Source organism: Sipha flava, unplaced genomic scaffold (genome assembly GCF_003268045.1).
Source record: "Sipha flava isolate LNK unplaced genomic scaffold, YSA_version1 203_pilon_pilon, whole genome shotgun sequence".
NCBI lineage: Eukaryota > Metazoa > Arthropoda > Insecta > Hemiptera > Aphididae > Sipha > Sipha flava.
Window position 1 is genome coordinate 458,053 of NW_020272799.1, and position 23,555 is coordinate 481,607.

Consider the following 23,555-nt stretch of genomic DNA (forward strand, 5'->3'; position numbering starts at 1 on the left):
CGTTTTGTTTTTTTTTTTTTTTTACCATACCGGTAGCGATTGGCGTGCGTGTGCGCGTGCGTCGTGTTCAGGACCAGCGAAAGATCCATGTCGGCGGCAGTACGGTGGTAATTTTCGTTGCCCGTACACGCGTGTGCACACTGTTGTCCGGTCGTGCCGTTCCACGTCGTCCGCCAACGCCAAACTTCAGCGCACTTGTCGACCGTTCGTGTGTACACTCGTAACGTATCCGATATCCACCAGATCGTCGGTACCGACGACAGCTACGTTTCGAAATGGAGGTGAGCGAATTTTCAATTTTTTTTTTTCCCTTTACGCGAGCCAGGCGCTCGTCGTCCGTATCGATTTGGTGTCCATGGCATATTCGGTACGAACCGTCGTCCCATCGGTGTCGCCGTTGTGCATTTACGATGTTATCCCGTTTCCATCGAACGTATCGTGTCAAGTTTTCGCCTTTCATGCCCACTTTATTTCCGACAACACCTTGCCGGCTACTTTTTTTCTATCGAAACACTGGATATTTTATCATGTTTTTTTCATACTTCACCTCGCTTTCTGCTCACATGTTTACCCTGAAATCATAATCTTGAACAAAACTTGTTATGCCCAACCGGTTAATACGATTTTAATAATCTTGAAATATTTAAAGTTTTTACGATTGCCATCGCACATTATTACAACATGTTTATGATAACTAATAAAAATATATCAACTGGTATTCGTCATTGATTGTGAATATACGTACTTAAGTGTTGATAAATTAATATACTATTTTGATTAGCCATGTATTTATGTTGGTTTTATTTTTGAACGAATTAGATTTACTAATTTCTAAATTCAAGGCTTGTCGATACTTGTCCATTGATTCTATTATCCTGTCTAATGATTGATGAGTTTTTGAAAAATATTACTATTTTATTTTACATAATCAAATAGATGTTATAATTTTACAAGTTTTTAGAATTTATTTTGTGTTCTTCTTTGTTGATATAAAATTAAATATTTACAAACTTAAAAGCGGATAAATAATTATTTCAAAGTAATATTTATAACTAGATTTGATAATATTTTATTAGTTAAAGTAACTGTTCTAAATAATCAATTATATAATGGTAATTAATCCTGAGAACAATTTCTTAACATAATCTGTACTATTTAGTGCAAGGTAATTACAGTATTCTTCTAATATAATTATAAGTTACTCAATATATTCCTTTTAAACTATAATATTTTTATTAATTTATTTATTAGTGATGTGTGCATTATGTTTAAACTATATATTTTGTTTTTCTAGATTGAAATTGTAACTACTACTGACAAGAATATTGGAAAAATTAAAGTAAGAATTATGTAAACTAAAAAATAGTTTTTCATTGTATACTGATATGTTAAAGTTCTGTAAATATGGAAACTATACTGATCCCATTATTTATTAAAATATTTGCCTTTAATTATTTAACTTTAGTTGAATTCTGTGTTGATTTTTTTAAATTAATTATGGAAAATGTCTAGGTTCTTAATTGAATATTTGTACGTTTTATTAATAAAATAATACAATTATTATTATTAGTAGTTATTACATACATTTTGTAGATTTTTATTCAAAAGTTAATTTATTATTAAAAACTTTGTACCATAGATATTCAATATTTATCAATTAATAATTATTTTGTGTTTTTATTCTATTTATAAAAAAAAATTCTATAAATACTAATTGATCAAACCTAATTAAAAGTCCCATCATTCAATTTTGTTAATTTACTATCATGTTTATCTAACTAAATTAAGTATTTTTATCGATTTACATTCTCATAAGTAATTACAGTTTTATTTATTTATTTTCAAATTTTGTATCTGAATTTATGATTAATGGAATTGATTAGTTATTATACAAAGCATTGTACATTATTATTCAAATGGAAAATATTATTCCATGTCCTTGGTCAAATGTCTTATAATTTATTCAATATACTTGCTTGTGTTGACATTGTATGTACTTTAAGTCACGTTAAACCAGTGCAATAATTTATACAATTCTTAGCATATAGAAAAATAAATAATGTTAATAACTTTCTACTATTGAAAATAATATTTAAGATTGTAATGCTTTATTTAGAAATAATATTATGCAAATTTAAACATTTCTCAAATATAGTTAAATTTTATTATTAATATTAATTTAACACCTAGCATTTTTTGTGTATTGAAAATATTGTGTTTCTAAATGTTATTGAAGATTTTTTTAATTTAATTCTTTATTATCTTAGGTAACTGAATTACCTATATTTACCCATTTATTTAAAATAAATTTAGTCTTATTTATTTTAAGGGTTTTTAATTTTTGTGAACTTTTTTTTAGGTCACAGATGCTTCTCAGATTAGTGATATTAAAAAAAGCATTAGCAAAATAAAGTCTGCTTTATATCCAGACAGACAGTCATTAAGGCTTGAACCTCGAGGGAAAAGTTTAAAGGATTCTGATAAGGTCAAAGATTTAGGTAAGTAATAATGAATTATGATGATATAAATTTAATTACATTTTCAAGCCATTAAACACCAAATTTTAATTTTATGAAATTAAACATCATCATTTAATGAGTAAAATTCAACATGATTTTCCATTTAATTTCCAATTTTTCAATGCTTTGAAAAAATAAGAATTTATCATTATTTTTTCTACAGATAATGCACATAAAGTGTTGAAGGCAAGTTTACTACTTGATGGTATTGTAAAAAAAAATTAACTTTTTTGGTTCTTTACTATTGAAACATAGTATTTTAAATTTTAATTCCATTAAATACTATTTCAACAGAGGTTAGGTTTATTATCTATGATAACTGAAACTAGCTTTTAATATTATGTTATCTAATGTAGGTATTTTTTTTTTTAAAGATTAGTAAATTCTGTAACAATTTGAAATTTATGAATTTTCAATAGTTAAAATAAATAGTAAATATTATTTATTGTTGATAAATGTTCATAAACTTTTTTTTTAGTTGATATTAAATTTTAAATACTTTGTTTAACATTATAATACTCTAGTAATTGTATAGTAACATTAAATTACTATTTCATTATTATTAAAATAAAGTTATCTTGATTTACAAATTAATCTTTAATTTTGTTTTTTAGGGTTAATAAATGGATCTAAACTTTATGTTAAAGACTTGGGTCCACAGATTGGCTGGTCTACTGTATTTATGGCAGAATATGCTGGACCATTGTTCGTATATTTAATATTTTATGTTAGGCCTAGTTTGATTTATGGGGCTGCAGCTAACCAAAAAATGTCACAAGTTGCTGAGTAAGTTCATACTTATTATATTAATAATAACATTATTAAATAAAAACCATTCAAATTGTTTAAAAAAATAATAACTTGAACACAGTATGATATACATATTTATTTAATTATTGTATATTTAATCTATGGTATGAACTACTAGATGATAGATGAATTACAAATATATTAATAATTTTTTTTGTTTTTAGAGTTGCTGCTTATTGTTGGTCTTTTCATTATGCTAAGCGAGTTTTAGAAACGTTGTTTGTACATCGTTTTTCCCATAATACAATGCCAATAATGAATCTCTTTAAAAACTGTTCATATTATTGGGGATTCACAGCTTTTGTTTCATACTTTGTTAGCCATCCATTATATACTCCACCCTGTACACTTCAATTTTACTTCGGTCTTGGTACTTTCATCGTAAGTTATAACATTTTATTTTTAGATTGATAAAGTTTATTAATTAAATATAAAATGTTTATGATTTTAGTTTTGCGAATTAGGAAATTTAAGCATTCATATAGCTCTGCGAAATCTTCGTCCTCCTGGTACCAAAGTAAGACGTATTCCCATTCCTACTATAAATCCTTTTACTCTTCTTTTTAACTTTGTTTCTTGCCCTAACTACACTTATGAAGTTGGTAGCTGGATTGGGTTCACCATAATGACATCATCATTCTCAGGTAAAAAATTACCAGTTCTTACCCGGAAAAATTATAATTTTATGAAATTGTGTATATTTTAATTTTTTAGCTGGATTGTTTGCATTTGCTGGATTCTATCAGATGGCTATTTGGGCTCTTGGCAAACACAAAAATTATAAGAAAGAATTCTCCGATTATCCAAAGAATAGAAAAGCCATCATACCATTTATACTTTAATTTTTTTTTTTTTAGTAATGTACTGAATGTTTTACATACATTTTATCTAGGACTGAATTTGGTGGGTGTGATGTATTTAATAAGTTTTTTTTTTCTAATTTTTTGGTTTGTATCTTGTGGATACTAAATTATGTTACATTTTTACTTCTGTATATTTATAGGAGATAGTTAAAATACAAATATGATATAACAAATAATTGATCAAATTGTATACTCATATTTATAAGTATTTTGAAATAATTTTTTATATTATTATCACTAATTTATAAATATTAAATGAATATATTGAATAATTTTTACAAATAATTATTCTACTGATTAAAACAGTTTATATAGTAAGTACATAAATGTTAAAATATTAATAGTTTGATCTGAGACACTATTTTTAACAGTATTCATTTTAAGAATTCTATATAAATTAAATATATTTGTTATTATATAATTTAAGAATGTCTAAATGTGACTTAGAAATCCAAAAGAGTAATAGAAGTACAAAAAATAAGAAAAGGTTGATACCATTTGTATTGTATTGTTACTGTATTTCTTGCCATATGTTATGATTGTACTTTTTAATTTTTGAAATAAATTGTCTACAATTTTTACAATTTTTGTCTAACATTTTAATTATTGTTTATATTAACATTATTATGTTCCTTATGTGGGTATTCAATAGATTTTGTATTTGCAGTAGCAACTAACTTTTGATGAGTATTATTATTTTTAATTTGCTTAGAGGTGATATGTTTTTTACTTCTTTTATAAATGGATTCCATTTCCTCATATTTTTTGAGGTTTACCTTGAGTTCTTGTCTTAGTTTATTATTTTCTTCAATGAGAATCATATTCTCTTCCATAATCTTACTATAAGAATCATTTTTTTTCGCACATGCATTCACTCGTTTTTTAAGATTGATGATTGTTTTTTCTAAAAATTGTCGTTGCTTTATAAATTCTATTCTAGTGTCTAACTCTTCATCTTTAGACACTTTGAATACTTTTTCGTTGCTGTATTTCATACACAAATCCTAAAAATAAAGTTGATCAAGTTATAACAGAACTATTTGAACTTAATAAAAGTTGGTAAATCTGCGTTTTAGGCTTTAAGTCAGATTAGTATTAATATTTCATATGTTATTTTATGAATAAAATTAGAACAATATACTTTAACAATAAAATTCCTTTAAAAATTAATTTAGTAGTTATAGGTCAATAACATATTTGACCAAATTTTATTTTGCTGGATAGTTTAGTACTATTTAATATTTACTAAAGTAGAACAGTGGATTAATGAGAGTTAGAATTTATTCATTCTACTTGTTACACAGATCACAGATATTTACTTCTAATGAGTTGACTGAATCAGGCCTTATTTCTAATTGATACTTTTTTGTTTATGTATGTAAAATAAATTAACTGGTGTTTTGAAATTATTGAAATTAAATTCTATATCATTAATTTTAGGGTAGGTATAATTGTTTTTGTTTAATTTCCAGTAGGTATCTACATCTTAACTTACTTTCACTGCATCTTTTAGCTTAGGTGGATTTTGATAATGTTCACTGACGGAATGGATATCGATTTGAATGTTTTTTATCATTCTATTAACATCTCTGATAATTTGTTCTTTATTTTTTAGTTCTCTAGTGTATGCTTTTAATTTGTCTTTTTGATCAGAAATGTAGAGTCGCATAAGTTTTTTTTCACCTGACATATCTTCCATTTCTGCTTCCATCTGTTAATTGAGAAATCATTAAACTTTCAGTATACATATATATATATTTGTTTTTAATCTACTAATAACTTATGTATAAAAATGTCTCAAGTCTTGATACTTTAAAATTCTTGACCCATCAAATAAATTATTACTGTTTCATCTTATTTAATTTGATATAGTTTCTAAAATTATATTAACCATTTTTGTAAAAGTAATCATTTAAACCTTTAAAATATGAATTATTTTAACAATTCTATCTCTAATTACATAACCCTATAACTAAATAATTGCTATTTTTTATTCGTCAATATTCCATTGACGAACTATATCATCAAAACTATCTTCCCCCATTTCTTTTTATTATATGCTATATTTTGCCAATCTATTTCAACTTCTTGGACTACCTCATTTCATATATAATTTATGCTGTTTATGCCCCTTCTTCGTGATCTACCTCTTTCTCTTCTCCTTACTAAAGTCAAAGTTATTTCTTTCATTATTATTTCATTACCTATTTCTTTTATTAAAAGTCTGTCTGTTTGCCACTAATGTCCGATTCTTATACTTTTAGTAAATTGTACAATATCTTCATTTCTATTACTTTCTTTTACAGCTGTGTTTTTTTTAATATCATTGCTATTAAATGTATGTAATAAATAGGTACTTACGTCTTCTATTATCCTTTTTTTATCTTGTATTTCCATAATTAATGGCTCGACCGTTTGTTCTAGTTCGTTCACATTTTCTTTCGTTAATAACAATTGTTTTTCTAAATCTTTCATTTTGAGCTTTTCTTCGAAAATTCTAGTTTCTTTCTGCTCTATGATAATGTCACGAACTTGTATTTGTTTCTTGAGGTCTAAAATTGTCTGTTCTTCATTTTTTACTGAAATCTTCAATTGCTTTACATCATCTTCGTACTTTTCAATTAAACGATCAAAATCTTCTGCTTCTTTCGATGCCCTATCAATATTGTTGTAATTAATTATATTTTAGATAACAAAAAAAAAAGAGTTTACCCACGCTTTAGCTTTCATTTTATATGATCCAAGTTCACCCCTTAAATTTAAATTAATTTTTTTTAAATCCCTCAATTTTGCTGCAAATTCAGCCTTTTTCTCCAACACTTCCCGATCTGCGTCTTCTTCAATTTTACTCACGCACACTGACATACTTTGTTTGTCTTTAATCAGTTGTTCTTTTAGCTACAATAAATAATTATCTGTTGAATTTATTACTAAATATATAAACAGAATGTAATATAATTTATTCACTTCATAAGTACCCAATAAGAAGAGACTAATTTTTAAGTATCTATAATAATAAATTAATATATAGTTTTCTTTATATAATTAGTACTTGACTAAGAAATCAAGTCATTTTCTCATAGATATTACGTAAAAATAAATATAATTAGCAATACCTAACACTTTTATTTATAAGTAGATACCTATTTACAGTTCTTGACTTGGCAAAATTAAAGAAGGGAGACACTATTTACTTCAAAAAAAGAACTTCCCCAAAACTGGCTGAGCGTTATGATTATAGCGTAATAATAATAGGGGGACGCTAAAATTTCTGAAAATTAGTTGGGGTATTCCGTCTCCCTGCGTCTCCCCTCAAGTCGAGCACTGCCTATTTAATATATCACACCAATTTAAACTATTCTAAAAATAGAGATGTTTTATAAAATTATACAAGTATTTTTTATGTATTTTAAGTAATTACAAAATACCTCTCAACATTACCATTTACCATTTATTATCAATAAAATAAAATTACAATATTCTTACAAAATTTGTAGCTTATTTTAATATTTAGAAATTATGTACGATTCTTTTTTTCTTTTTTATAAAATTCTTCAGCATAAGCTTGAAAAATAATATTATTTTTCGTTATGTTGTTATGAATAAGCTTGTTTTAATAACTACTTTTACGTTAAAAAAAAATAATTTAAAATTGTGCTTTCAAATACATATTTTGTGGAGCATATCTCTTGAATTTAAAAGCTTCGAAATTCTAGCCATATTTTGTAATTAATCATCAAGATTAATATTTATAATATTCACTACAAGTGCATACTGTGACTTTTAGTCTACGAGTATTCTCTGAAATTAATTCAAGGAAATATATTTGATTATCTTACACTTCAGCCCTTAATATTATGTGTGAACATTTCCAATATTATACTCAAACTTACTTTTAAAATATTTTCATCTTTTTCTTTAAGTTTTATATTAAACTGGTCTACTATTTCTTGCAATTTTTCATTTTGTTCGAATTCAGATTTATTAAAATCTCTATAATGGATAAAAATATTTCATAAAATTAACAATTGATTGTACATAGAAGATGTTTTAGTTACGGGAACAACTAGAGTCCAAATATTGGGGGTGCTGACATTGCTGAAAATAAAATTAAATGGTATTTAACTATAATTATCAAGGCTCATAACTAATAGCATTTACATATTTCTTTTGAGAGGTCCTAGAAATACCTAAGTGAGCTATAAATTTGTTTTAGATAACTAAGAAGCTAAATGCGAAATTTTATGTTGCATTTTTTGCATATTTCAAAGTATAATTGCTATTTTGCATTTTTAAGTATTTTTCAGCTTCTTAGCATTTAAAACATTTTTTCTTAATGATAAAAAGTAATTATAGTAGTATTAATTTTTATATTAGTAATTTATTCATGTTAATTAACTAATTTTTCTTTTTTTGGTTTAAATTATATATTTATTTGTATCATATAGCAACGCGATCGGAATTTTAATAATAGGAGTTTAAATTTTTTTTTTTATACATAATGTTTTTTTAAATAAGTGAAAATTGTTTTTTAATAATAAATGAAAATTTTGTTTTTTACTTGATAAATTTTTTTTGTTTTTTTTTATATTTTTAGTGCATGTTTAAGCGCTTATATGAATATTTTTTTAAGAGCATATTATAGCGCTTATAACTACTTTTTTTTAGAGCTATAAGTTATGAGCCCTGGTAATTACTATAGATTATCTAGATCTGAAGAAAAAAAACAGGATTGCTACATTTGAACTTAGGGGTGCTAAAAACCCTATTGCACTCCCCTAGTTGCGCCAATGGTTATAGTTATTTTATACATGTATAATTATAATTATATATATATATATATATATATATAAAGACATTTCTAATCGTTTAATCGTTTATTACTTTTCCAATTCCGAGTTAATTTTGAATAACTCTTTTTGGAGAACATCGTATTTTTCGTATTCGACCAAAAGTTTTCCATTATAGTTAGCTTCCAATTCTTCCAATTTTAATACGTGCGAATCTTTTAAAAGATTTAATTCCATTTCTAATCTACTTTTATCGGCCATATGTTTTTTAGTTATTTCCTAGAATGAAAATAATATAAGTTTAAGTTTAACAATTCTTGCATTATCATTAATAATTATATTATAGATGGTTATACGGTATTTTTATTTTCCAATATTTTTATAAGACTTGAATGATTATTATTCAGCTCTTGGATCTGTTGTTCTTTGGACTTTGTAAGTTCAGTAATCTGGTATTTACATTCTTTTTCCAATTCTTTTACTCTCATTTTAAGCTCTGCTATGCTTTCAATTTTGTTTTTCAAATCCAAAGCATTAACTAAGATATCATCAGAATATGCAAATTGGTCATTTAAAATAACTTTTTTGCCTTCGGCGTCCATAACATCCCATATACATATGCTACCATCTACTGAAGAAGTAATAAGAATTGAATCGTCTATTGTCATACTCATCTGTAAACATATGTCCATTGAAATAAATATTTTGAAATTACAATGCATCACTTTTTATACACCTTTGATATATTCTTGTTGTGCACATTGAACTCTTTGTGTTTGATTTCAGCCATTATAGGTAACATTAATGACAATAAAACGCCATTTTGACCTGCTACAAATAGAATTAAATCTGATCTGGATAATGCTATCGCGTCTAAGGGTCCTTGATGTAAGTCTATATCACGAATCACCTGAAAATTTTTTATAACACTTATTTCCAATTAGATTTATTTATTAAGAGTGTTTCCTATATTTTATATATTTATTGGGTACTTATATTAATCAATATATTTCATATTATACTCGGAATGTTTATTAAAAAATTAAGTGTTTTATGTTTTTGTCAAAGATTATAAAAACTAATATGTAAGCATTTATGCCCTTCTATAACATATTACGTACATCAGTATCATTAATTTTTCAACATAATTAAGACAAATATATTTAAATAAATTAGTGATCACAGGTTTCCAAATTGCCATACGTTCATATTTGGATATTACGAGTATAATATTATTTATAATATTTATACTTGAGTTGCTATTCCCCAATGTCCCTATGGAATTTAAAAGCTAGAGTACAGAATAATTTAAAAAAAAAATTAGTTGTATACTTTATTTAATTACCTTACACTGCAAGTTTATAATGTTCGAAATTAAATAGGTAAATAACAATTATTGGCCAGCAGTCCCACTAGTAGCTCTAGCTCTAGCTAGAGCACTTAAATTTGATAAAATATTATGATGAATTAAAATACATTAAATTTAATATTTCGCTTTTACTTACAATCAATTTTATTACCTAATATGTTACCTAATATGATTCTGAGTGGCTATTGGTTGTACAACGATGTGTGTATATTTTTTTGTATTTCTGTGTATTTAGACCAGAAGGATTACTCCAGTTATCAGTTATGGGAAGTTCCTAACAATTGGTTCTCACATTTTTTGCATAGTTAAATCCACACGGCAATTAGATAGGTTACTTGAATTTAAAAATAAATAAAGATTTATTTTAAATTGGTTACCGATTGATTATATATTTCTCTGAATCGGCCATCTTGAGCAGCTGGGAATATTTGATTGGTATCGTTCGAGATGGCCAAATCCATATAAATTGTCTTAGGATGTACGATGTCCATATCTCTTTCGCCAGTGCGTGTATTAAACTCATAAATAGCACCATCTTTTCCACACGTGACTATTTTCATATCATTTGTCGCCCATACCATGGCTGTAATCTAAATCATAATACTAATAATTTTTCTATACACATAATATTAGGGCGGTCCATTTGTGTCCAATGACACGTACTAACAGCACTTACAGCATTCGAATGACCTTTGAATGTGAATCTTTTCTCAAATTTTATCGAACAATAAACGTCTACGTCGAACTGGTTTGCCAAAGCAAACATGTGACCGGATGTGCTAAATTCTGTTAGATTGCAGCTAGTGACGGCGAATTCTCTCCATGCCTTTAGACCTTCTGTGTGTACGAGTTGGAATTCAACTTTTCCTGTGAATGCAGCCACGGAATATAACCCAGAAGGATGCAGTGACACACTAAACACATCTTCTTGGTAGTGTTGTGATAGAATTAAAGAACAGTCTAAATAATTCCAAACTCTTATAGTGTGGTCAATCTTGCCACACGTTATAAATATCGGTTTCCATTTACAAGTTGACAAGTTAGAAATACCACCGTGATGCAAGTCTTCGCCAAGTGGCTTAAAATAAATCACTGCCTGCGTCTATAAATAACAGATTCATCATAATTTCTTTAAATCTTGGCCAGTGCAGACGTCGAAAAGTGGTAATATCCCTTACCAATAGCATTTTAGGCATTTCAGCCAAAGGTGCCCAAAATAATTGAGATCTTCTCGTGACACAAATCATTTTTTGATAATTTGGACTTAAAGACAGCGTTTCTATGTTGTGCATAGGTCTATCAGTATCTAAAGCTTTTAAGTTCGGATCAGTTTGTTTCAAATATTCGTTTCGTTTTTTATACCTAACAAATTAAACGTGTTATTGGAATTTTAATCATTAGATAATATAAAATGTTCTGTAATTAACTGACCTGTGATTAGTTTTTTCATAGTAATATACACGCGAATCACCAAAAAACGAATACTAAACCGATTTTGAACGGTGTACAGCATTTTATGTCCATTCGTTGATTGCCTTCTTTTGCTAATGGAACTACATCTAAAGGAGCCTTTATTTTAATTTTTGGATCAAAATCTATCATTGTTTTGGCATTGTACACAGCAATTAATTCTCCATTTTCTACTATTACTAGACGACCATCCATAGTACCAGCTAAAATCCTATAGTATTAAAAAATAATATAATTTACATTTATTTGTTTTTTGTTTTGTTACATGTTAATTTAATAATTTTTTTTTTAAACATTAAATAATTTTTATTATTAGTAATTTAGTATTATAGCATTTATTTTAACTAAACATTTGAAATAAGTTTTTGAAAATTCCATTTTAATATATAAAATTAAACTCTATAAATAATTGTTGCCAAGTTTAATGATTATCTTTAAGTGTATGATTTTTTTAACATGATAATAGCCGATTGGTTTACTTAGGAAACCACTTACAGTTTAAGTGTTTTAAAAAATATATATTAATAATAATATATTTATACATAGTACTAGGTTTGTACAAAATCATGTCTTATTTAATACAAGAGGAATGGTTAAGGTTTTACCTCCATGGTTCTTAGTATTAAAAAGTATAATTATTCGTTATACAATTTATAATAATAATTATTATTCAATAATTTTGTTTGTCTTGTTTATAAATAATATCTATCAGTGGTGGAACTACCACTATTGAGGCCGGTGGATACAATATTTTTGGAGCTCCTATTATAACTGTAATCCAACTTTCTAAACATTGTGCTGTTTATTTGTATATAATAAAATAATTCATGGTAAATTAATAATTTATTGAATCATTATTACAATACATAATAATAATAATTTTGTGTTTTCAATGAAAATTATTTTTTTTGCTATGATCTTGAACAAACGTTTTCACCGACAACGATAAACTCTTACATTTTTTAGCAAGCAAATTTCGTATCGAAATCATTGCAAGACCACTAAACCGCGTTTAAAACATGGTGCTATTTAGATAATTTCTAATTAATTTAAGTTTTGAGAATGTAATTTCGGCCCTTGCTACAGTAACTGGTAATGTAAGGAGTAAGTCAGAGAAGTAACATTAAAGACATAATATTATACTTGTATAATGTATTTTTCACATTATTAAAAGTAGTCTAATACTATTGATTCTTGAAATCAAATCATATTAAATCATATTAATGACTAACTGTTTGTTACATTTTGATATTATACTAAAAATACGTACTGAAAATCATATTTATTTACTCAGTAATATTGTGTTAGATGATAAATAAAGATACAAGTAGTATTGTGTAACGTTATTCAAAGCCGGATAAGATCTATCAAAATTTAATATGGAGATATAAGTTTTTTTTTTTTTTGTTTTTTTTATTTATTAAGGCATTCCTAGCTAGAATAGCTATCTAAGCCTATTGATAATATATACATGCAATTTTTTTACTTACATAAATGCGATATAATAATGTAATATAAAATATTAAGTAAAATATAAAATTAGCGAGATATTAAATATTAAATAAAATATTAAGTATTAAGTTGATAAAATATTGTTAAATATAGGTTAAAAATAGAATTTTTCTGGCTTGATGTATTCGATGTGGCAGTGATTGGTGGTAGGTCATTTAATTCGGTCGTGGGGTCTTCTTCTCTTGAGACGGCGAATTTTTGGTGGGTTTTCGGTTAAGTTGTAGTGGACGGCGCCATTTGAGTTCTTAAGAGAGTGAAAGAATCTGTTTGCTATATGATTTATGTACTCGTTAATAGTAGGAATTTTCAGGTCATTATGCAGGGCTTTGTTGCGAACGAACCAGGGAGCATCAGTTATTATGCGGAGTATTTTGTTTTGATAAATTTGAATTTTATTTAAGTGACTATTGGCACAACTGCCCCATATAGGACTTGCGTATAATATTAAAGGTCTCAGTACTTGCTTATATATAATAAGTGAGCATTTTTTACTAATAGTTGATTTTCTATTTAATATTGGAAAGAGAACCCCTAATCGTTGGTATGCTTGGAGATATAAGTAAAATTTGTTGATTAAATTTTCAAAAATTATAAATAAATATAATACAATATAATTAATAAATAAATAATTAAGAACAATCTTAATTACCTAGAAATTTGCTTTCACAAACAATACTAGATACATTTATACTTATTATTTAACATATTTGTATCTTATTTTTTTTTAGAAATATATTACCTATCGCCGTTTAACCAACACACAGTTGAAAAATCCAAATTGTCAGCTTTTTGGAAACCATACTGCCGCCAAATAGAATCACTGATAGTGACCAATCGAAAGAGTCCTTTTCCAACAAAACAACAAATCGTATTGTCGGTTGGATTTAATGCCATCTATGAGAAATTATACAGATCTAAAAAAATAAATCTTTACGTGAAGTAATATATAGATACCAACTATTGATCACTACGAGAGTTGTTTTAAAATAGTTATATCTATTGTTATAGAAATTAGTCTTAATAAATTTAAAATAAATAAATATTAAATCATATACTTTTAATATTTACCATTAACGTTATGAAGAAGTATTATTTTAAATTATATTTTTTGGATACACCCAAAGATTAAATAATTGTTACTTACTCTGTGATACAACTTACGTCTAAAACAGGTCCTTCAGCATTTGGAGGATTAGTGGCTTTCACGTAGCTTTCGATTTTTGCATTTTCCCAATTGTAGTAGTACATCATAAAATCCGGCCCATTAGTGAGGGCTGCTAAATAAATATCATCATATGAGAACTTGATATTGATGAAGTTGTCCGTTTTTAGATCAGTTAGCACAGTTAACCGTTTTTTGCGTTTCTTAGAGTCCAAATCGTATATACTTATGGTCGGTTTTTTATTGTCACCTTTTTCGGCCACAGCTATAACATTCCTGAATTACAACACAAAATTAGAACATTTAAATGCGTATTCAAATATTCAATCGGTATTTAATTTCAAATCGAACTAATATAAAAAATATTTTTGAAGAGATTTTAGGTTGTATATTTTCATATTTATATAATCTAAAAACCACTTTTGTTCTAAAACATATATAATAATTTTCCTGAATTTCGGAGGGGGTGAACATCTAATCCCCCCTTGTGTACTTATAAATAGGCAGAGCCGGATTAAGGAGGGGGGCTAAGCGGGCTATATCCCAGGGCCCCCAAAAAAATAATATGGGCTTGCAGCTTTTCTGTGGTTATAGATATATTATTAAAAAAATATGATTTTAACAATATTTATTTAAAGATAAAATCTATTAATCATTTGAAATAATTGTCTGTGACAACCTGCATGTTATTGAATTAGTTACTAATTATCTGTACATACAACAGACAATATACTGTGTTATTTCGTTTTATTTTATCGCTTCAGATAAAAGGTATTACAGTCGTTTAATAGCTATATCCATATTAATATATCATTCACAGATATAAATTATATCTGTGATCGTGTTTGTTATCTTTTCGTTTTCTGCTGTACATATTGTACCATATTCTTACGTATTTACACTCGGTCTTTTTTCATTTGAGTAACACAACGTCAGTCCCGTCATGTTAAACATTTATTTTAAAATATTAGTTAATAATTTAATAATTTAAAAAAAAATTAATTAAATTCAATGTCTTCAAGAAAGTATCTTTCTGGCGCAGAAAAACGGAAATCAAAACAACAGAAAGAAAATGAAGCAAAAAATCATGCGACAATTTTCGAATTCCTCAAGCCAAAAAATGACGCCAAAAGTAATGTAATAATTTATTCTTCTTTTGATAGTGATACTATAATTGAAAATCTTGAAACAGAAATTCAAGTTAATAAAATATATGGAAATTCATTAAATAATCATAAAACGGAATTAAAATTGGTTGCGAATAATAGTGTTTCCATAAATAATGTATTGATATCGTCTTCTAATAAAATCAAAATATCAAAAGATCCTGGACTTTGGCCTGAAACAATTGATACATATTTTAGAGAAGAATGTATAAAATTAGGATCTGCATTTTTTCAAAATAGAAATAAAGAATATCCAGTTTCAAAACGTTTATTTAATTCTCAAAATCGTTTTTTGTCCGACATTTTATTCGATCGAAAAATGTATTATGATGACATAATAACCAGGAAATGGTTATTATATTCGGAATCAGTTGGAAGAGTTTTCTGTTTTCCATGCAAATTATTTCCATTTTATATTAAATTAAAGTCTTCATTTTCGAAATCAGGTTTTAATGATCGGAAACATGCTGATGAATTTTTATCTAGTCACGAAAACAGTATAGAACATTAAAATGCAAAAAGTTCGTGGTTAATTTGTCAAAATGATAATTTTCGTCTTGATAAAAGTCTACTGAATTATATGAGAACTGAAACCACCTATTGGATTGATGTTTTAAAACGAGTAGTAGCCGTCGTAAAATGTTTGTACGAACGAAGCTTAAGTTTTAGAGACGACAATGAAATTTTTGGAGTTCCTAATAATGGTAATTATTTAGGAATCTTAGAACTTATATCTCAATTTGACCCAGTTTTAAAAGAACACATATTAAAATACGGTAATCAAGGAACAGGAAATCCTTCTTATTTATTAAAAACAATTTGTGAAGAACTTATTCAACTTATGGGCAAAAAAGTCTTAAAAACAATTATTGAAGAAATATATATCGCTAAATATTATTCATTAATTGTAGATTCTACACCAGATTGTTCACATATTGATCAATTATCAATTGTTTTTAAATATGTAGATATGTATATTTGAGTGAAGTCAAAGAACGATTTGTACATTTTATTCCAATAAACAGCCATAAAGGAAAATCACTTTTTGATGTCGTCAATAATTTTTTAATTGAACATAATTTAACTTTAGAAAATTGTCGTGGACAGTCTTTTGATAACGCCACAAATATATCCGGAAAATATGAAGGGTTACAAGCTCATATTAAACAAAAAAATTAATTTGCTCAATATGTTCTTTGTGCAGGTCACTCGTTAAATTTAATTGGTTTCAGTGCTACTGAATCATGTCAAGAAGCAATACATTTTTTTCATACTTGCAAAAACTATATAATATTTTTTCATCTTCACCTCGAAGGTGGACTGTTTTAACAACGAATTTGAGTCCAAATGATAATTAAAAACTACTTCGTCTTAAAAAATTGAGTCAAACTAGATGGTGTTGTCATTATGAATCTGTGAGAACATTGTTTATTAATTATGATAATATTCTTAATTGTTTGGAAAACATAAATAATGATACCGAAGAAAAATCTGATGTAAGAAGAGAAGCAAAATCAATAATGAAAACATTTCTTAAATTTGAGACGGCTTTTATGTGTGTCTTGTGGCAAACTATTTTAGAAAGATTTAATAAAATTAGTGAAAAGTTACAGAAATCTGAGTAAGATTTATTGTCTGGTTGTGACTTAATTTGTTCTTTACAACAATTTTTATTTCACGAAAGAAATAACTATGAAAAGTATGATAATTTGACTTAGACCGTAAGCACAAAAATTATAGAAAACTATGAAGACAACGGTAAAATAAAACAGAGACGATGTGAAAATCTAACTATTTTATGTGGGAAAAAAAAGTTTGAAATCGATACTTTCTTTGTTATTATATATAAATTTATTTCTGAACTTGATAGAAGATTAAATTCTTATAATCTTTTTCTTTCTCAATTCAAATTTTTAGTTAACTTTAAAACTGATAATGACCCAGACATTGATTCATTAAATAACTGTATTCAGTTTTACCATAATGATCTCGATGATAACTTGAAAACAGAAATATCACATTTTTATTGTTATATCAAAATAGTTCCTTCAGCTATTGACAATTGCGGTGCTATATCAAAACTTCTCTAAGAACAACAACTTATTGATGTTTTTCCAAATGTACATATTGCATTGGGATTATACCTGACAATACCGTTAACAAATTGTGAAGCAGAACATTCATGTTCAAAGTTGGCTTTAATTAAAAATCGACTAAGATCTACACAGATTGAAGGTAGGTTGAACGCATTAACGATTATGTCAATTGAAAATGACATATGTAAAAAACTTTCCTTTGATGACGTTTTAGATATTTTTGTATCAACTAAATCTAGAAAAAAAATATTTTAAATAATCATTTGATTGTATTTTTGAGTTATTTTTATATTATCATATATTTTATATTTTAACATTTAACTAAATTGTATTTTTTAAATAAATTAACTATGTAATGTGAATTTGCCGTCTGAAAAAAAAATATTTTTCTTATTTAACTAATAAATATCAATTGGCATATTATTACAAAAATACTTTTTTTTTGTAAAATTATGGCCCCAAAAATAAATTAGCCCAGGGCCACATCTCAAAAATCCGACTATGTCAAAAGGTATTTTCAAATTCTTTAATCATACATTGTGGTAGTAAAACCATACCAAATATTCAAATGTTTTAATATGCTATGTGTACATGTAATTAAGTCTGAATTCGAACCTATACGATCGCTTCTCCCCTTAAATGACGAGCCTGATTATTGGTTCCCACATAACATCAGTTAATTTATCATATTTATTATTTTCCAAATATCAAATAAAATATACTTTATCTTTAATATAAATGTATTATAATAATATTACAAAATATTACAAAATACTCTTGTAATATTATTCACACATTATGTATTGTTAAAAATGATCGGATGCAACATTGTCCATAAGTACCAGTGCATTTTTTAACTAGTTAAATAGGCGACACAAATGTCGTCCAGTGATTACACTTTGTCGACAGTATTTTAAAATATTGGGTGAAATAATGCGAAACAAACGGATAATACTATAATCGTACTATGGTATTATACATTGACTATTTTGAAAAAAAACATTTTTTAGTCGCCCAGTGAAAATTCCTTATAAAATTCACTGATAAATACACACTATACACTTATAAATACCTCATGATCAGTGCCGAGTCTAGGTTTCAAAAGGTCCGAGTGTAAATACTAATTTGAGGCCTCTTAAAAAAAACTTTTGTTTTTTTTTGTACGCCACTTTCAAGTATACGATAGAAATTTTGATTTATAAATTCACCAATAAAAGTTAAGTCGAATAAAGTTGAATGAAATACAATAAATATAAAATAAAAGCACGAAAAAAACAAAAATAATGGAATATATTCCTACATGTAATCTTAAATTTAAAATTTCAGTTTTAGAGGCCCCTAAGAACTTGAGGCCTCGGTGCATTACACCCATCTCTACAACCCTCAAAAAATGCAACACCGCTAATGATATTGTAAGTAGTTTATAGATGTAGGTATCAATATTACTGAAAACTGTTTATGATGGTAAAATTAATTAAATCAAATTAAAAAATTGTAATATACTAAACACACAAATATAATCTACTTAATATATAACGAGCATACTTGTTCATGCATAGCGCCATTGCAGTGATGACTTTTTGTGGTTCAACTAGATGTATATATTTTTGTCTGTGATGGGAAATGTTATAGATGACGAGGACACCAGACGCAGGGTAGACGATTTCATTTTCATTGAGAAATAGACAATTGCCATTTACTTTAGTTGTAAGACCGAATAAGAATTTCGGTTTTAAAGTAGGTATTATAGGTGGTGACATGATAGAGTACCTAGGCTTAATGAAAAAAACTATTGGCTTCGATTACAAAATTTAATCAGTATCAATTAGATGATAATTAACGAATAGGTATTAAATTTATAACAAGCTATCAATTTATAAAATCGACAAATCAAGTTATTATAAAATTATATCAGTAAACGGTGTACGAAATAATGAAGACAATAAAAATGTATACTGTTAAATCAATTTGTTTCTTCCAGTTGCTACGATACCATTGAAAAAAATAAATTATTGTTTTTCAGTTTTTTCTTTAACGATAAAAACATATTAAGATCATGCACTTTTTTTTTCTGTGAAAATCTCTTTTTATTTAAGTAGGTATAGATAAAATGTGTAGGTACGTTGTCAAATGCGATTAAATGTTCAAAATGAGATTTGGCTTTTTGGTTATAATTTTGTATGAAACCATGATACCAAAATACCATGATATAATAAAAAGTTTATTATATCATGATAAATACTACCTATATCTGTGCTTAACTTCGGTTTAATAAACCAACCTACTATAATATTTTTATACCATAGTTGATATTGAAGGGTTGATATCTGTCTTATTATTATATCCTGTGGTTTTTGTTGTGTTTGTGTTTTATGAACAAAATAAAACACTGAAATAATTAGGTAACTAATTAACGAAAGTTAATTAGTGAATAACAGATCACGGCTGTATCAAGTGATGACAATTAGAGAGTGAGCAAGAATGGTCGTTGCTTATACACATTTTACACACACACATACACATGCGTTTTAGCAACAGTGATACCATAACAGTTTTATCATAAAGTAGGTAATATATATTTAAATATATCTTACTATACGGGTTTACACGACCGCACAGTGGGATAGAATAAAACTTAGGTGGCCAAAAATTATTTTAAAAATAACGATTTTAATTAAAATTATCATCTATTATAAACAGTATACAACCATATTTATCATAAATTCAATAAAAGATTAGATTTTATGGGTTCGTTTATCTGTGTTTAAGATTATAACAATCTATCGAACGCGCATTTCACTCATTTTATCGAGTTGTATGCGTGTGCAATAAATTCTGATTTTTCTTAAGAAATCAAATTAAATAATTATAAATTTACATGAACATTATTTTCATGAATATGGAAATTGAAGGTAAATTCATAATTTTGACAAATTTCTATTTTTAGTATAAAGTATGCAAATTATAAATACGTTTTGAGTAGATTTAAATGGTGTTATCAAATTTAAAGGGCTATAACATCTAAGTTTCAAAAGGTTTCATAAATATGAAATATAGTATTTATAGGACAAGATATTATTGTTTTAATGATATCAATTTTACGTGCATCCATCTGCCACTTTATTTACTACGAATTTTTTTTGTAGGTGAATCGAGTATTAAAAATACTAGTCATACTAGTCTATACACGTATAATGATTTGTTTAATTTATTATGAAAAAAAAAATAATATTTAAAACCTACATATTCCGAATCAATTCGATATATATTTAATATTTTAAAAGAAAATCACATTGTTAGTAAATGGGATTCAGATTATGAAGCAAAAGTAAAATCAAAAACTTTACCGTTACTTTATCGAAAAAATGGTTAAAAAAATAATCGAACTTTAAATAAATTCTTAATTAATAATGAAAAATGGCTTAAAACCGAATTTAAATTACCAGAAGATGTCTTTTAAATATTTCTTAATCTCGTGGTCGTCCAACTAAAAGTTTTACAGAATGTTTTGATCGAACAAAACGGCGAAAAACCAAAAAACTATTGAGTAATTTTGCTTCACCGGAAATTCGGTTTGCTGTACGAAGTAATTATTATAGATCAGGGAAAAAAAGTGCAGCTCAACTGGTAAAATAAATGTCTCTAACGCCAACAAGAAGTAAAAAAATAAAAACAGCTTATGTAAAAACAATGAAAAATAAAAAACCAAGACCGTATACACCTGACGAAGCCTTAGCTTTTATAATTGATAATCTTATGAAGGCTCAATACATTACCTAGTATTCGAATAATTGCTAAACACCGAAATGCAAATATTTATCCAGAGTATGAAAAAATTAAAATAACGAAAAAAAAATGTTATCCAGAAAATATATCAGTCAGTTAATCGCATTGTCGTATACTTCTTTAAGATCTTTTAGACCATTCGACAAAACGTATTTTTCATATTCCAAATATAAAATCCATAGAAAATAATTTTATACAATTTGAAATGTTATACAAATGGGGGTGTGATGGGTCTAGTGGTCAAAGTCAATACAAACAAGACTTTTTATTGGATGTTACGAGTGACAGTAATATATTTTTTTTCAATCGTGCCAATAATTTTAAGAGGTTCAACTACGAATAGTAGTAGTAATAAAATACTATGGGAAAATCCTCGTAAATCATCAACCAAATTCTGTAGACCAATTAAATTTTTGTTGAAAAAAGAAACACCAATAACTACAGTCGAGGAAATCAATGCTGTTGAACTTCAAATAAAATCATTAAATCCTACTCATATCGTCTACAATAATATGAACATTTATATAAAACATACTCTAATATTTTCGATGATAGATGGCAAGGTGAATATGATAGTTTCAAAAATATAGTAAAATTGAATGTTAAAATATATTAAATTCTTGTTTTGTTTAGGTATGTAATAAAATATCTTATTCATCTAGTCAAAGATGCTATATTTGCAATTGTACCCCGAAAGACATGAATGACTTAGGTAATCTAGCAAAGTATAAAACTAGACCAGAAACATTAAAATTTGGTTTATCAACGTTACATTGCTGGATTAGGTTTTTTGAATGTTTGCTTCACGTATCATATCGCTTGGATTTTAAATCATGGTAGGTAAATACATAAATAATCATATTCATAATTAGTGTAGTCATATTTTAAATTATTTTAAACACAAGGTTCGGTCAACTGAAAATAAAGTGTTGCTTGCTGAACGAAAAAAAAATAATACAACATCGATTCAGAACAGATATGGGATTACTGGTGGACATTGTTTTGAAAGGTAAACTTTAAGTTTTATAATTCGTACAAATTTTAACTACTATTAGATGTACATTAAAAAAAAAAATATTATAAATATAGATAGAAGAACTACTAACGATGGTAATACTGCAAGAACATTCTTTCAAAACGCGGAAATTAGTTCAGAAATCACCGGTATAGATTTAATATTAATTAATAAATTTGACACTATCTTGACTGCTATGGCCAGTGGATATGAAATTAATGACCAAGAGTTTGAAAAATATACTATTGATAAGGCAAAATTATTTGTTTTACTTTATCCGTGGTTTTATAGGCCACCCTCCGTGCATAAGATTTTAATACATGGAGCTGATGTTATTCGCACTTCGATACTGCCAATAGGTAATTGTTATATTGTATTTAAATTCTATCTTGTTTGAACAGTTAATGAATATTGCCTATGTTATTACTAATATAAAGGACAATTATCAAAAGAAGCACAGGAAGCTCGAAATAAAGAGTTTAATAAATATAGAGAGCATAACACTCGCAAAAATTCGAGAGTGAATACAAACGAAGACCTCATGCATGTTCTACTCATATCATCAGATCCTTACATATCTTCCCTGAGAAATTATCGTCAAAAAAAAAAAAATCGTCATTTTCTGTAGAAGTTCTGTCGTTATTAATTTTAAAAGTAGATGATATCAATATTGGGGATCACAGTTCTTCGAGTGATAGTTACGAAACATAAGCTGATACCGATTGTAATTAATTTAATCATAAACATGTATTACTAACAATAAAAACTTCAAAATTACAAGGTCCGTTACATTAGCACCACCATATTCAAAATTTGAAAAAAAAAATATACCAACGATTGTTATTTCATTTGTACACATTTGTAATCCTGGTATAAACATTTGTACACCTCCCCAAATGCCCCAAAAAACCAAATTTCCGCGGTGGTGCTAATGTAACGTTACATCAGCCCCCCACTTTTTGTACAGTTGACTTATGGCTTCCAAAATGGTACCAAC

At 26.8% G+C, this 23,555-nt stretch overlaps 2 protein-coding genes across 2 annotated transcripts; one reads left to right on the top strand and one right to left on the bottom strand.

The window, feature by feature from the left end:
• On the top strand, positions 1 to 4,293 carry LOC112682409 (probable very-long-chain enoyl-CoA reductase art-1). Its single transcript, XM_025553003.1, has 7 exons — positions 1 to 281; positions 1,295 to 1,339; positions 2,360 to 2,498; positions 3,134 to 3,305; positions 3,494 to 3,710; positions 3,781 to 3,973; positions 4,044 to 4,293. The coding sequence occupies exons 1-7, from the start codon at positions 276 to 278 to the stop codon at positions 4,169 to 4,171; spliced, it is 900 nt and encodes a 299-aa protein (XP_025408788.1). The 5' UTR covers positions 1 to 275; the 3' UTR covers positions 4,172 to 4,293.
• Positions 4,294 to 4,466: 173 nt separating this feature from the next.
• On the bottom strand, positions 4,467 to 19,636 carry LOC112682452 (cilia- and flagella-associated protein 57-like). The gene is given in 16 exon segments (XM_025553059.1): positions 4,467 to 5,196; positions 5,688 to 5,903; positions 6,554 to 6,848; positions 6,909 to 7,090; positions 8,086 to 8,185; positions 9,077 to 9,261; positions 9,339 to 9,656; positions 9,719 to 9,892; positions 10,729 to 10,941; positions 11,028 to 11,453; positions 11,530 to 11,713; positions 11,783 to 11,826; positions 11,828 to 12,032; positions 14,073 to 14,227; positions 14,495 to 14,771; positions 19,303 to 19,636. Coding segments are annotated over 16 exon segments (3,594 nt in total). The 5' UTR covers positions 19,518 to 19,636; the 3' UTR covers positions 4,467 to 4,791.
• Between the last annotated feature and the right edge of the window lie 3,919 nt (positions 19,637 to 23,555).